At 40.5% G+C, this 14,848-nt stretch overlaps 2 protein-coding genes across 2 annotated transcripts; one reads left to right on the forward strand and one right to left on the reverse strand.

Moving 5' to 3' along the window:
• LOC134225766 (zinc finger protein 271-like) lies at nucleotides 1-13,356 on the forward strand. The gene is made up of 7 exons (XM_062706118.1): nucleotides 1-595; nucleotides 991-1,129; nucleotides 1,193-1,936; nucleotides 1,994-2,261; nucleotides 2,317-2,951; nucleotides 12,392-12,590; nucleotides 12,666-13,356. Exons 1-7 carry the CDS (start codon nucleotides 561-563, stop codon nucleotides 12,872-12,874), a joined length of 2,229 nt encoding a protein of 742 aa, XP_062562102.1. The 5' UTR covers nucleotides 1-560; the 3' UTR covers nucleotides 12,875-13,356.
• LOC134225767 (uncharacterized) lies at nucleotides 13,074-14,848 on the reverse strand. Its single transcript, XM_062706119.1, has 3 exons — nucleotides 14,689-14,848; nucleotides 13,918-14,026; nucleotides 13,074-13,860 (listed from the first exon to the last, which is right to left on the reverse strand). Exons 1-3 carry the CDS (start codon nucleotides 14,709-14,711, stop codon nucleotides 13,627-13,629), a joined length of 366 nt encoding a protein of 121 aa, XP_062562103.1. The 5' UTR covers nucleotides 14,712-14,848; the 3' UTR covers nucleotides 13,074-13,626.

Consider the following 14,848-nt stretch of genomic DNA (forward strand, 5'->3'; position numbering starts at 1 on the left):
GATAGAGCTGTGCTGAATTAATGAATCAATGATTCACAACAGGAACACTAACCCTCGAGTTTGTAAACGTTCTAATCGCTCACAGAAACATGCACACGCTTTGCTTCTCAGAAAAAAAAAGTTCTGCCTGCCAGTTCGTTGCTCTTCGGATATCAACAAACCCTCGTGCGGCTCATTCGGTTGTACGACGTCGAGGAGGCAGGACCGCTTTCGACGTCGGTTTGTGAATATCCAAGCAAGTGCTCTGCCACCAGAACATAAGAAGAGGACATTATCAGAGCTCTACAGACACATAAACACACGGCGAGAGCGTTTTGTAAAGAGAGCAATAAAAATTGTGCAAAACTTTCTTCTGCAAACCAATTGTTGAAAATGTGAGCAAAGAACCGTGTGGTGATAAATGTGTCCGCTGATGAAGAGGACACATCCTTTTCGGCGTTAGAACGATTGTCTGGCCTTTACGTAAGAGGAACTTCTGGAAGCGTATTCGCTTCTGATCGCAGGAAGGACGGAACGCGGGGCGAAAGAATTCGCTACCGCCAGACGTGAGACACGGGACCATGGCAGAAGATTTATCGATCAATAAAAATAAGATGTGAGTATAGACATAAATAAGTGTGCCTTCACTTCTCAAGATGATAATTGCTGCCTATGGCATATAGGGCAAAATTTTTCTCGGGGAGAGCGCGGAGATCAAAGATGGATGCCCAGCAAATATTCTAAAGTTATTTTAATTAGTTTTATTGCGGAGAAAAGTTTTGATGAGCTTTTTGGTATTTTGATTTCAAGGCGGTTTGTTTACATCGCTATATACGCGTATGGGCTTCAGAAGTTTTTTTATATATATTGTTGGGTTATAAGTAATATAAAAATATCTAGAAAGGCCACGTAGAACTATTCTTGATTGATTCGCCATGAGACGTGAGGCTATTTAAATAGATTAAGAATGTGGAAGATACTTATGTAAATGATCGTTTGATTGCTTTTCAGCTGTTCTTCACGTTACAATAATAACGACATCTGTCGGTTGTGCTTGAAGAATGAGGCCCATATGGAGCCGCTGTTTTACTCGAATCTATTTCCGAACATTCTGCTCACCAAAAAGATTTACGACTGCACATCGATACAGGTATGAAGAGTTGTATGGATTTTGTTTTGCTGTGTGGCTAAGAGGTATTTTATTTTCGTTTAGATTATTTATGAGCGCAACCTGCCAATGTTCGTTTGCAAACTTTGCGCCAGCAAGCTGGATGAGTACATTCGATTCCGAGAGCGCTGTGTTGCGAACGACGAATTTCTACGTAATGCCTTGGCATTTTTCGACGCAGGCCAAAACAGTATTAAAACGGAGCTGGATGAGATTAAACAGGAACAGGTATCGATTTCGATTCCGATTTCCCAACATGCTATAGCGGTTCCAATAGACTTTCGTCAGTTGAAGAAAGTCCAGGAACCTGATGCATACGAACAGGCTACAGAAGACGATCTCCAGACTCATCGTATCCCTTGTGGGGATTGCGATTTTATTGCAGTGGACGACAATGCTCTCATGGAGCACAAAAAACAACATGAAGATAAAACGTATGCGTGTACAATATGTTCTAAAACGTTCAAAATACGTCAACATTTGCTGATTCATAGTCACACGCATGTAGAACTGCATCAAGAACAACTGGAACAGACAGGAGATTCTAAACCGACGTACAGCTGTACGAAGTGTTCCAAAGTGTTTATCAATCGAGGCAATTTGCTGAACCATGCTGCCGAGTGCCATGGTAACATGAAGAACTTCTCGTGCGAAATCTGTTCGAAATCATTCAAGTACAATGTTCAGCTGAGAATTCATATGCGAACACACTCCGGTGAAAGACCGCACACTTGCGAGATTTGCCATCGAGGATTCTCCCAGCTATCGAATCTACGATCCCACCGAAAGGTTCATTGCTACATCGAATGTATTTCAACGACACTAAATCTAATCTCTATTTTCTAGGTTCATTCTAAAGTTAAACCTTACAAATGTCAGCTGTGTCTGAAGAGTTTCACGATGCTGGATAGCTTAACGGCACATAGTCTGAAGTGTGTTAAAGACAAATATCGATGCACGCTGTGTGCAAAATCGTTTGCCAAAGAAGGAAACTTGATTTCCCACCTGCAGTGCCATAGCGAAGGAGTAGTGGAGAAAAATTTCAAATGCGAAATGTGCCCCAAAAGTTTCCGCAACAAGGAAGATTGGAAGCGACATGTTCGGGTACATACAGGTAGAATCTATTTGCGATTTGCAAAATAGGAAAACTGCTAATTTCTGTGTTTCAGGTGAAAAGCCATACGTCTGTGACCTATGCCAGAAGGGATTTGCACAAAAAGCAAACCTCCTTTCCCATCGGAAAACGCATCTCAAACCAGACGTTGTGTACAAATGCGAACGATGTGACAAAATATGCCGCACGCAAAAGTTACTGGAAATGCATGTACAAAAGTGCGGTCTCGTCGAATCGCCACCCTCTTCGGTGGTGGCGGTTCAAGTGCCGACACCGACGCCACCATCGCCGATGGTAACGCCCCCACCGGCCCCCTTAACGCCAACCATGGAAGTGCTGTCCGACCTGCTGCGATACGAGATAGCCATGCGGACGCCGACCAAACTGCAGGAGATGCTGATAGCAGCTATGGAGAAAAAGAAAGCCTTCGCTGTTGCCACATCGATTGAAAGCGAAGCCTATAAGGCGGCAGCAGGGCCGCTAGCACCGGTTGGTTCAACGGCGGCAGCAGGCCGTCATTATCGATGCGAAGTGTGCTTTAAAGTGTACTCACAATATCCAAGCCTGGTAAAGCACAGGAAAGTGCATCTCAAGTCACCAAGGGGTAGATCGAAGTCCACCGAAGGGGATGATCGGCCGTACTACTGTGATATCTGTGGGAAAAATTTCAAATTCAATCGAAATTTGAAGGTAATTTCTAAATCATCTTTGTTTATCGGCATGGTAAATAGTATATTGCCAATAACTCCTTCCAGAGGCTAAATTTAAGAATGTGTTGTATGGTGTTTTTGCTTCAACGTTGTCTAATATGGTATTGCTGTATGTCTAATAATTACATTGTGAGATGCTAGTATCGTTTAATATACTAAATGATAATAAATTACAATCATAATCATTTCATCTATTTAGTGGCAATAGCGCTCTCACACTGTAAATATTAGATTAGAGCAATGTACTGTAGAGTAGTGGTAGAAAAACACGTTGCCTCAAGTTCACCATACAAATCATTTCGAAATTCAGCCTTTGGAAGGAGTAATTGACAATATATTAAGTGGTAATCAAATGATAAGCTCGTTTCCTTTTTTGACCCAACATTTTCATTTTCTCAATCGATACAATTGAATGACTAACTTTCCCAAAGAATCAACCAATTTTTAAGGCTCTGTCTATTTAAAAAAAAATCAAATCTTTCTAGTAAATTAGTCAAGGCATTACGGGACTTGGTTTGTTACGCCATCTTCATAAATTTTGAACGAAATTCTGAATTCCTTTAAAAGTTCCTCAAAGGAATTATTTTTCTACAGAATTCCTCTAGAGGTTCCTCCAGGAAATCCTCCGGAAGTTCCTCCAGGAAATCCTCCGGAAGTTCCTCCAGGAAATCCTTCGGAAGTTCCTCCAGAAATTCCTTCAGGAATTTCCCCGGAAGCTTCTCCAGAAATTTCTACGGAAGTTTGTCCGGAAATTTGATTAATTCGCTTTTTTGAAGTATTTTGGGTAAAACAGGAAAATGAACTCTATTGTAGATCTGCAATCAAGGATGTTATCGATCATTTAGTAATCTGCCTTCGATCATTTAGTAGTTTGTCAATAACTCATTCCAAAGGCTAAATTTCAAAATAGAGGAAGAAGAGTTGTAGAAAAACCTTCGCACTAGAATTTCATCGTGCAACACATTTTGAAATTAGGCCTCTGAAATGAGTTATTGACAAACTACTAAATGATCGAACGCAGATTACTAAATGATCGATAACATCCTTGTCTGCAATCTCGAAACGATCAGAGTATGTCTGTCTGCATGTATCTTGAATAGATTTGTACCGGCAACGATCATTTGAAACGCGAGTAAATTACTTTCCAGCATCTTGTTTAACTAAATCATGAGTTTAGCGGAGTTTTATTTGCTCAATTAATTCTTTGGCTTATTTAAGGTCAAGTTTCCCAAAGAATTCATATTTTATGACGCCTTCACCTTGCCTTCTTGTGCCCGTAGGATCGATGTCGAGAACCATTTTCACCGAGTTATTGTCCGACATTTTGGCTACGTGCCCGGCCCATCCCAGTCGTCCGATTTTCGCGGTGTGAACGATGGATGGTTCTCCCAACAGCTGATGCAATTCGTGGTTCATTCGTCTCCTCCACGTACCGTCCGCCATCTGCACCCCACCATAGATGGTACGCAGCACTTTCCTTTCGAAAACTCCAAGTGCGCGTTGGTCCTCCACGAGCATCGTTCAGGTCTCGTGTCCGTAGAAGACTATCGGTCTAATTAGCGTTTTGTAGATTGTCAGTTTGGTACGGTGGCGAACTCTATTCGATCGGAGCGTCTTGCGGAGTCCAAAGTACGTACGATTTCCAGCCACTATGCGTCTCCGAATTTCTCTGCTGGTGTCATTTTCGGCAGTCACCAGTGAGCCCAAGTACACAAATTCTTCTACCACCTCGATTTCGTCACCACCAATGCAAACTCGCGGTGAGTGGCTCACATTGTCTTCTCTTGAACCTCTGCCTATCATGTACTTCGTCTTCGACGTGTTGATGACAAGTCCGATCCGCTTAGCTTCCCTCTTCAGTCTGATGTAGGCTTCCTCCATCTTCTCAAAGTTACGTGCCATAATATCTATGTCGTCGGCGAAACCAAATAGCTGGACGGACTTATTGAAAATTGTACCACTCGTGTTAATCCCTGCTCTTCGTATTACCCCTTCCAAAGCGATGTTGAATAGCAAACACGAAAGACCATCACCTTGCCGTAACCCTCTGCGGGTTTCGAAGGGACTCGAGAACGCCCCTGACACTCGAACTACGCACATCAACCGATCCATCGTCGCTTTGATCAACCGTGTCAGTTTATCCGGAAAACCGTGTTCGTGCATTAGCTGCCATAGCTGGCCCCGATCGATTGTATCATATGCGGCTTTGAAAAATCATGTAGACCTTAAAACTTGAAACTTTTATCGGCCATACTGGAATCATATATATTGTCTATCCGGAATAAACTTAGAACGCTTTTTATACCGAAGTTGGGTTTTTCTCCAGATACAGGCAAATAACCCAACTTCGGAAGTAGTGCGCTAGATTCGCCTAAAGATGCGCTAAACAACGCATCATTTAGTTTGACAGATAAAACTTCGGAACAAAGTTCGGTTCGGAAGTCCCGCCTTCCGAATTCTAAGTTGGTGCTACGCCGACAATAGACATTACTAATTAGGGGAACTGGTCCATTTTCCATCTCACTGAACATATATTCATCTCATCGCAAAACAAAGAAATACAGCACCAATCTCGTCGCTTCTTTTTGCTGACACGCGTGCTCATTGCTGACAAAAAATAAACACAAAAATAAGAAACAAACCAAATTCCTTATCATTGCTTTGTTTTTCATGGGATGGAAATAGGAGCTATGGGATGAAGTGCCGAACAGTTCCCCCATATAATATGCGCATCATAAGAAATGTAGTGAAAGATCCCCCAGCGCCAGACATTTCCCAATAACAGACACTTCTCAAAACTACACTTGCAGAGGTCTTTCCACCTTCTCATGTAGTACAAAAGAAACCTATCGAAAAGTCCTTCACCTGTATGGAATATCAGATCCTCATGTTGTAAACTTTGTACAAAATTTCAAATTAAACATGAATGCCAAAAATTTTCATGTTTCGCCTTACTTTTTAGAAGGTTTGAATCAACAATATTATAATCAAACGAATACATTCCGATAATGTGGAGATGGCCAATATTAGCGATATAAATATTAAATTTCGCGTGATTTTTGAAAACGTCGTAAGTCCAAATGAGAGACTCTCTTTCATTACGCTCTCTTTTGCTAATATCTAGGCTAGTTCAAAATTTGTTGCAATATTTTCACCTCAGCACACTAGTCAAAGCTAATTTCTTCAGGTCGGTGCTGGAAAATCCAATGTAAATGTTAGTATGGCTTTGTAATACACTGGATTCTGTTTTTACACGATTTACATTTTTCCAATTTTGTACTAATCCTGAATGTTTAACGCATATTAATTATCATGTGATTTTTCTTTGATTTATTCTGGATTTTTCGAAACATGTTGCGAAGATTTTGGTGGTAAGTTGAAGTCACACGATCAAAAATACGAGCGAAAAAAAATCGTGTAAAAACAAAATCCTGTGTAATCGAAAGAGAAAGTAAACAAAGGAGCCTCTCTTTTGGATTTACGACGTTTTAAAAAATCACGCGAGAAATAACCATTATGATTTGTTAGATATACAATGCAACTGTGGTGCAAAATCAATTTCTGTATCCGGAAGCTATCCCCCGGCTCCGGACAGTGCGATTTTTTATGTGATCAAATAGCCATTATCTACATCTGTTTTGTTCAACTTACTCAAATTCAATTGATCTTTCCTGTTAAAAATTTGTATTCGCTCAATCAATTCTTTATTTTATTTAAGGTCAACTTTCCCTAAGAACCCATATTTTTTGACGCCTCTAAGTTTTGAAATTTAAAACAAAAAATCGAAAAAGTTGTAGCCTTCGCTCCATGGCTTAGATTATAAATCAATAATTACTAATCATTTAAGACTTTTAAATAGAATCCCGCAAAAATCCAGCCTAGCAAGATACGTTCAAAATGCAGTGTTATTAAGCGCCTGCGTCAGCCAACAGCTCCGAAGGTTAAGTTCAATTGAAATCCGCCGAAGAAGTTGAGAGAGAAAAGGTAGCGAAACATTAGCGAACGCCCCAGCGTAAGCTTCCAGACTTTCGAGCTATTGCAATGAACTTCGCGGGAAGTGCTGAATTCCTGTTCGGCCAAGGTCACCGTCCATGATCTGAGGGTAACGTCTTCAAATTTAATTTCTCCTAAACCACCAGATGAAGCAGAAATGTCGCGCCTTTTGTCCGTGGTTTGTTTCTTGTTTAAGTGTAAGCTAAGCAACGTGTTAGATTTTCTTTATTTAATTCTATTTCTTTTTGTTAAGTAGTGCCAAGTTTGCTTAACAAACGTAGTGCGTGCGTTTCTCGAAGAAATTTTCCAGGTAATGTGCTCCGCGTGCTCGTTGTTTCTCGTGCATTGCGTGTAATTAATTGTCCTTTATGTAGCCAACCGCTACGTTTTGCACCCGTCGCCGGAGGGGACTAACCCGTTAACACGTTAGTCCCACTCCCGATCGTGGATGTAGAATTTGAAAACGTACGCACGTTACGTAATTCGTGAACGACTCATCCAACCTCTATTGTAAGTCATCCGGATGTGAAGCCTTTCGCTGTTTCATCGGGTCTACTACGAAAGGCCGAATCACAAAAGGCCGAAAGCAAAAAAGGCCGAATGCACAAAAGTCCGAAACCACAAAAGGCCAAAATCACATAAGGCTGAATCACAAAAGGCCGAAACCACGAAAGGCCGAATCACAAAAGGCCGAATGAAATCGGCAGACCAACAAAGTGGAGCGCGCGCTCGCTCCGGTCCACTTTGTTGGTCTGCAGATTTAATTCAAACTTTTTTTTTATTTAAATACTTAATATAATTTAGAATATTCGGATTATTTCGTGATTTCTCACTAAAGTCTTGTGAAATCAGTTTCTCTTAAATTGGGAGAAAATGAAATACATTTAAGAACACCGCGTTACCGTAAGTTATACAGCTTTTAGTTAAAAGCATAATAATTTGAAATTTTGATTTTGTTTAGCTTCCGATGCCGCAATTAGATCATGAGTAGTGCGCATCATTAGCACAAGCATGCGTGATGAAGCGCACAACTTCTACATTAATGCAAATCGGCAATTCGATTCTGTGAGCCATGAATCCGGTGGAATTCAACTTGCGCTCTTGCATTAGATTTAGGAATTTAACTTTTCCCAATACTACTTGGAGCTCTTGGATTACACCGTTATTTTAAAGTGCTAATATTTATACGTATACAGTGTTCAGTTATGTTCATCCTTTCATTACTGCAATGAAGATTGATCTATTATGGAATATAATAAGGATTCAAATTTACTCTGTAAACACCGTCATATAACTTCTTTCAATTGTAAGATTGAGCTTCGACGTTGAACTGACGTTAAATACCTCAACTGAATAAGATTGATTAGATCGCTGCTAGTAGTTGCAAAACACGTGGACAAGTTTTTCTTAATGGGGCACCATAATAAAAGTAAACGTAAATTTGTGAGTATTCTAAGTTCTCTTGGTTGAAAGATGGTCTTTTGTGTTATTCGGCCTTTTGAAATTCGGCCTTTTGTATCATTCGGCCTTTCGTGGTTCGGCCTTTTGGGGTTTCGGCCTTTTGTGGTATGCTAGAACATTTTCGGCCTTTTGTGATTCGGCCTTCTGTGGTTCGGCCTTTTGTGATTCGGCCTTCTGTGGTTCGGCCTTTTGTGATTCGGCCCTGTTGTACTGATCCCGTTTCATCGCATCGTCGAGCGAGTGCTGAATCCATTTTGTAGTCGGCGCTGACCGATGCTCTTAAAATCGGGCGGCTTAAGCGGCACTCCATTCGAAGACTGCACGACGCGTCTAAATTTGCCCAGTTGAGACTGCCACAGGGCGAGTCCACTTGAACAACTCCGAAGAGGAGATCGATCCAGCCCGCCTACTGACAACGCAAAAATCGGAAAACTACCCTACTACACCTCAGCATAAATCTCATAACTTTCAAATTATTCCTCCAAAGTGTGGCATGAACAATGCTACGTTGCACGTTACAAATAGCAATGCTACCATGCTACGTTGCACGTTATCTTCTCATCGCTAGTAACTTCAAAAAAAAGTCCACCAGAGGCGCAACCAACGCGGAAGAGCATGCGCAAGCAGTCAAATTCTGCCACGCGGAAAACATTCAAACCTAACATTAAACGGCAACGGAAGCAACGGGAAACACTTTCTCTCATTTATACTACAACGTAGAATATTTAACGGTAACTCATGGGTTTCATTACAAAGACGGAAATTCATTCTGCAGTCTCAAAGGTAGGTATAAGATTTGTTCAAACAAGCATGCTTTTAATTCAATCAACTATGCATGTCTGTATTCTACTGTCCTGTCTGTGTGTACATTTCGACGTAAACTACGTCTAATGGGAAGACTCGGATATAGGATATAAAATGAAAATATCAAATTTCGACCCTGACTTCAACGATCAATTTGAATGATTGCGTGTTTCACAACTAGAGCTAGCATCGTAATCCTTCGAGTTTGACATTTCGCTTCAGCGCCTTCTGGTGGCAATGTCATACGAAATAGTGCTTCGTGTAACATGCTCGCAAGATGGTGGTAGAGGAGTTGAGCGATGGATCGTTTAGAAAAATGTTCAAACTGTTACGTCTGTTTGTCTGTGTTTCAATGGATTTTAAAGATTTATATATCAGTCGATTCGCAAAAACTTTCCACCAATTTGTCACTAGTATTGAAACTTTTGAGTATTAACTCTAAACTATTGAAAATTTTAGTTCCTTCATGCTCATGCATCATGCATCTCCTATGCAGCGCGTTCCAATCCTTGGTAATTGTCTTCTTTCAAGGTATTATCAATTGTTGAACTGCTGCGTATGAATTGGGTGGCCCAGGTGCTTGACAGTGGGGTCCCTACTCCCTCACAGAGTGGGAGATGCTGCTAAAGCTGGGTAGTAGTGGGATAGTTCCTTCTCTGCTATATAGAGCGGAATAATTGGTTCAGTGTACTATAATTGGTTTTACGTAGTTTATTAGTTCCACTTCCAACCTCAAACTATTATGGACGTGTCCAAATTCTTGACTTAATCAGTCATCGACCTACAGTCGGCACAAAAAATCATCCGAGGCGTCCTCACTGGACGCCCCATTCGACAAAAAAAAATCGCTTGACTCACCGCCTGTTGTTCGCCTACCGGCATTGCTGCGCTCCTCCTGGTAGACGGCGAGAAAAGCGATCGATGTTCGCAGCGCCATGAATGGCCGTTGGTCACGTGACCAATTCTCCCACGTGGAGGTTTTTGGCGGCTCGGCAAACGCTTACGCCTCTCAGTGACAGTATGTGGCAATTGGCGATCACGATCGGGAATGGGACCAACGTGTTTACGGGTTAGTCCCCTCCGGTGACGGATGCCGGGAATCTTTCGTCTCAACGAAGGCGGTTTAATGCAGGTTGCCTGAGAAAAACGTAGCGGTTGGCTACATAAAGGACAAATAATTAAAAAATATGCAAGGGAAACAACGAGCACGCGGAGCACATTACCTGCAAAATTTCTTCGAGAAACGCAAAATACTTACCCTAACGCACACACTACGTTTGTTAAGCAAACTTGGCACTACTTACCAAAAAGAATTAATTAAATAAAGAAAATCTAACCCGTTACTTAACTTACACTTCAACAAAAAACGAACCACGGACAAAAAGGCGCGACACTTCTGCTTCATCTGGTGGTTTGGGAGAAATTAAATATGAAGCTGTTACCCTCAGATTAAGGACGGTGACCTCGGCCGAACAAGAATGCGGCATTTCCCGCGAAGTTCATTGCAATAGTTTGTCTAGTCTAGTCTAGAAGTTTACGCTGAGGCGTTCGCTAATGTTTCGGGTTCAGCCGCGACGACCTTTTCTCTCTCAACATCTTCGGCGGATTTCACTTGAGCTGTTTTCTGAGTACTTTAGTGACGCAGGCGCTTAATGATCCTGCATTTTGAACGTATCTTGGTAGGCTAGATTTTTGCGTGATTCTATTTAAAAGTCTTAAATGATTAGTAATTAATGATTTATGTGGATTTATAATCAAAGCCATGGAGCGAAGTTTACAAAGTGCTGATTTTTAAGATTGGCCTAACATTTATCATGTACATAAAGCACATAGGATCGATGGTTCTCTACGGGCATGACATTTTGGATCATGCTCAAGGAGGACTTGCCAGCACTCGATGTATTCAAGAGACGGGTCGTCAGGACCATCTTTGGCGGTGTGCAAGAGAATGGCGTGTGATTGGAAGAGAATTAGGATCAGCGACAGCGACTCTACGAGCGTGGGGCGCAACCGAGGATGGAGAAATGTGGCCTCGAACTGTGTATTGTGACGTCAAATATTTGATTCAGTATTATCTGTTTATGCATGCAAAATGAATGAAAAATGTATTAAAATTTCAAGAAAACTATTCAAATTTTTGGGACACCACGTGCCTCATTGTGCTCCAGATCGAATGTAGGCATAACATCTAGGGATCAATTACCACCAGATTTACGTGATTTTATGAACAAACTTCGCCGATGAAAATCTCTTCTACAAACAAAACTAATAATGATTTTCTTATTGGCATTACATCTTCCCCACTGGGACATTGCCGCCTTCCAGCTTTGTGTTCATTGAGCACTTCCGCAGATATTAACTGCGAGGTTTCCAAACCAAGTAGCCGTATTTGTCCAAAACCCCTAAAATTTGCTAGATCGAACCGGGGATCCAGTATGGTCTTTCTTCGAATTCGCGCATCTCACCGCAAGGCTAAGGAAGTTTTTTTTTTTCAATTTAAGACAAAAGCGCCACAAATAGTATTGTCTGTGAAATATTCACATCTTTTAATTGTGTAGGCCAAACGGCCAAACACAGAACACACAGAGTGAAAGGCAGGGAGTGAAAGCTCTTGAGTACCTATTCCGCTTTTGGAGTAAAGAACTGATTCTAATATCAAAATTCACATCAATAAAGAAAAAAAAATCCTTTTAGGGACAATTTCTTTACCTCCGCTTACCCATACGCTTAAACATGGTTTAAGCGTATGGGTAGGCTACTAATCGGAGGTGAAGAAATCGACCCTTAGCTATGTAGGTTTACTTTTCGCCTGCGCTTAATGGAGAGACGCTATACTGCCGTGAATCGCAAGTTCGTCCCATCTGTATATGGATTCCATATAAGATGGGACTGACTTGCGATTCACGGCAGTATAATCAGTATAATGAAACATTCAATTTCCCCATTACAAATTCCCAATCCCACTTTAAACAGCTTGTGCTTAATCTGTTTTCATCCAAATCAGCTCAAATTTTCGGAGACACCGCTCACCAATGAATGTTTCGGTATATTTAACTAAAGTTTTACCAAAATGCACTTGCATCCATTTGCATCTAATCTCTTCGAATACATAAGAAAATTTCAGTATGCATTCGGTACTTAAAATCATATTTGTTTTCCAAGGTTCACATGAAGTTACATACCAAAGCCAACGGATTCTTCAAGTGTGATAAGTGCAGCAGTACATTCATGGCAGCCGATCAACTGAAAAGCCACCTGCTTGAGCATCCGATCGATGTGGAAAAGATCTTCAACTGTGAATTCTGCTCCAATACATTCAAGTCGAATGAGGATCTCAAACGACATCGTCGATCCCACACCGGTAATTCGTTGCACCTAGTCAGGATTCCGCATCCGGTAACTTACACGTTTCTTTTCTTTCTTTTTTGCATTCAAGGAGAGCGCCCATTCAAATGTGACACCTGCCCGAAGGCATTTACCCAGCTGTCGAACCTGCGAGCCCACACCAAGATACACGAGAAAAAACGCTCCGCCTTTGGATGTAACATTTGCCTGCTCGAGCTCGACTCGATGGAGGCGCTGAATATGCACCTGAAAACGCACCAGTTCCAGCTGCTTGAGCTGTGCAAAGAAATGAAACATTAGAGTCTGTACTAGTTGTTGGCCATATACCCTCACGTAGGAACCTGTGTTATACCCCGTATTAGCCGTACTATGCATTATACATTATATACACTGGTGTTAAGAAAATTGAAACATGTACCAATTGTGATTGTGTTAGCGAAATAAATGTTGTTGAATGTATGTAGTATACGTCGGAATCCATAGGAAAAAAACGAATGTGTTTCCATTTAATAGGTAATAACAAAACTTTATTTTCGAAACTCAGATTAAATACATGATTTTCTATACACATAAGGGCACATGGCTCAGTATTTCCGCGGGGCTCTGTATGTACAGCGTCTCTTTCGATTACTTATTTGGTTGCGGTATGCGCCAACAGAATACGCGGTTCATCTGTCACTTTCGAATCCGACATAGCTACAAAGCAGGACTAGAGAAATTAAGAATTCGAATCACTTGGCCAGTAATCCTATATCCAACATATATCACAATATAAACAGTTCCTTTGAGCGTTGTGAAATCCTATCGGGAATCTGCACTAACGAAAAGGTCCAATATGATTAGTCCCTTAAAGGCGCAAGGTATTTTTTTTTCTAGAAATCTTTAAACATATTTTTGATGTAAACGATCATAAAATACATTAACATTAGATGTATCTCCAGTAAGTTGGTTTAAAGCAACATTGCGCGTTCAAGGGGTAAAACAAAATGTATGAACAATCCTTCTTCACTACTAATTAACTTATAACTGGGCCCAAGCCTTCTAAAAACTCCTTAATCTACTTTACTGCTGCTGGGAATAGCATCCATTAGTGCACTACCCGTTGGCGGTGGCTCTTCGACTTCTGTACTGCTGCCAGTGGTTACGGCTACAGGACCGATTGTGCCATTATTGAAACGTTGTAGATTTACATTTTTAATGCACTGCATTTTAAACTGATAGTGTTCGTCGATTTTGGCTTTGCAACCATCGCAGATGAACGCCTTGCAGTGTGGAGTGGAAATGATCTGAAAATGAATAACTTGGTTAAATATAGATCACATGTTTGCAACATATTAGCTTACTTTCAATGTGGTGCATTCGTAGATTTTGTCCGATATCTTTTGATTGATTTTATTCAGTTGATTCCCTCTGATTTTGCATAGTCTGCATGCATTATAGATACGTGGACAACTGAAAGTGGAGAAAATTTATTCATTTTATGTTTCGGAATGCCATTGTTCGATGCTATACATCTGCCTATAGGAATGAAGTTGATAATTTATCATCAACGACCAATTCATTTACGTTGAGTCTAAAATACTCAGTCCCGAGTAGCAACTCATAAGAGAACCAATCAAATTCGTACAAGACTCAATCAAACGCAAACAATTAGAGGTTGGTTTTATTGTAACCTTGAAATAATGAGCTAATTAGCACATCAGATGTAAAATAGAAATATTATTTCAAGGCCAAACCGATCTTATGTGTTTCGCTGTTACCATATGTTCGTTATAACAAACATTTATTAAACGTAACTGTTTTGTATTTCTAAAAATATTATACTTTACAATACCCATGAATGATTCACCATTACTTTTTCGTGTTTCAAATAATCCGAAATTGTTCTACCTATTTCAGGTTTATTATTTTTCGGAGTTTCTGTTGTTATATATTGATTATTTATCAAAAGATTACCTAATTTGTCGATAATTCCGTAGTACTTTTTAAATACTCAACACAATTACGCATTGAAAACCTCGAATGTTATGGAAATGAATAACCAACATCCTTTACTCATTGTACTGTTCCAAATTAAAAGCAATCAATATGAAGAACCCATTCGATTTACTTACATGAAATTAGTATCCTGAACCATTTTTGGAAGTATTTTTACGATTAAAATAATAACTTTTTGGAATAAAATAAATTTTGTTATTGTAGCTGTTCTTTCTTATTGCTCGCTGCTGATATATATTCCTGCCTGACTATATGGTGCTAGACTGATGATGGGCA

Source organism: Armigeres subalbatus, chromosome 3, assembly GCF_024139115.2.
Source record: "Armigeres subalbatus isolate Guangzhou_Male chromosome 3, GZ_Asu_2, whole genome shotgun sequence".
Lineage (NCBI taxonomy): Eukaryota > Metazoa > Arthropoda > Insecta > Diptera > Culicidae > Armigeres > Armigeres subalbatus.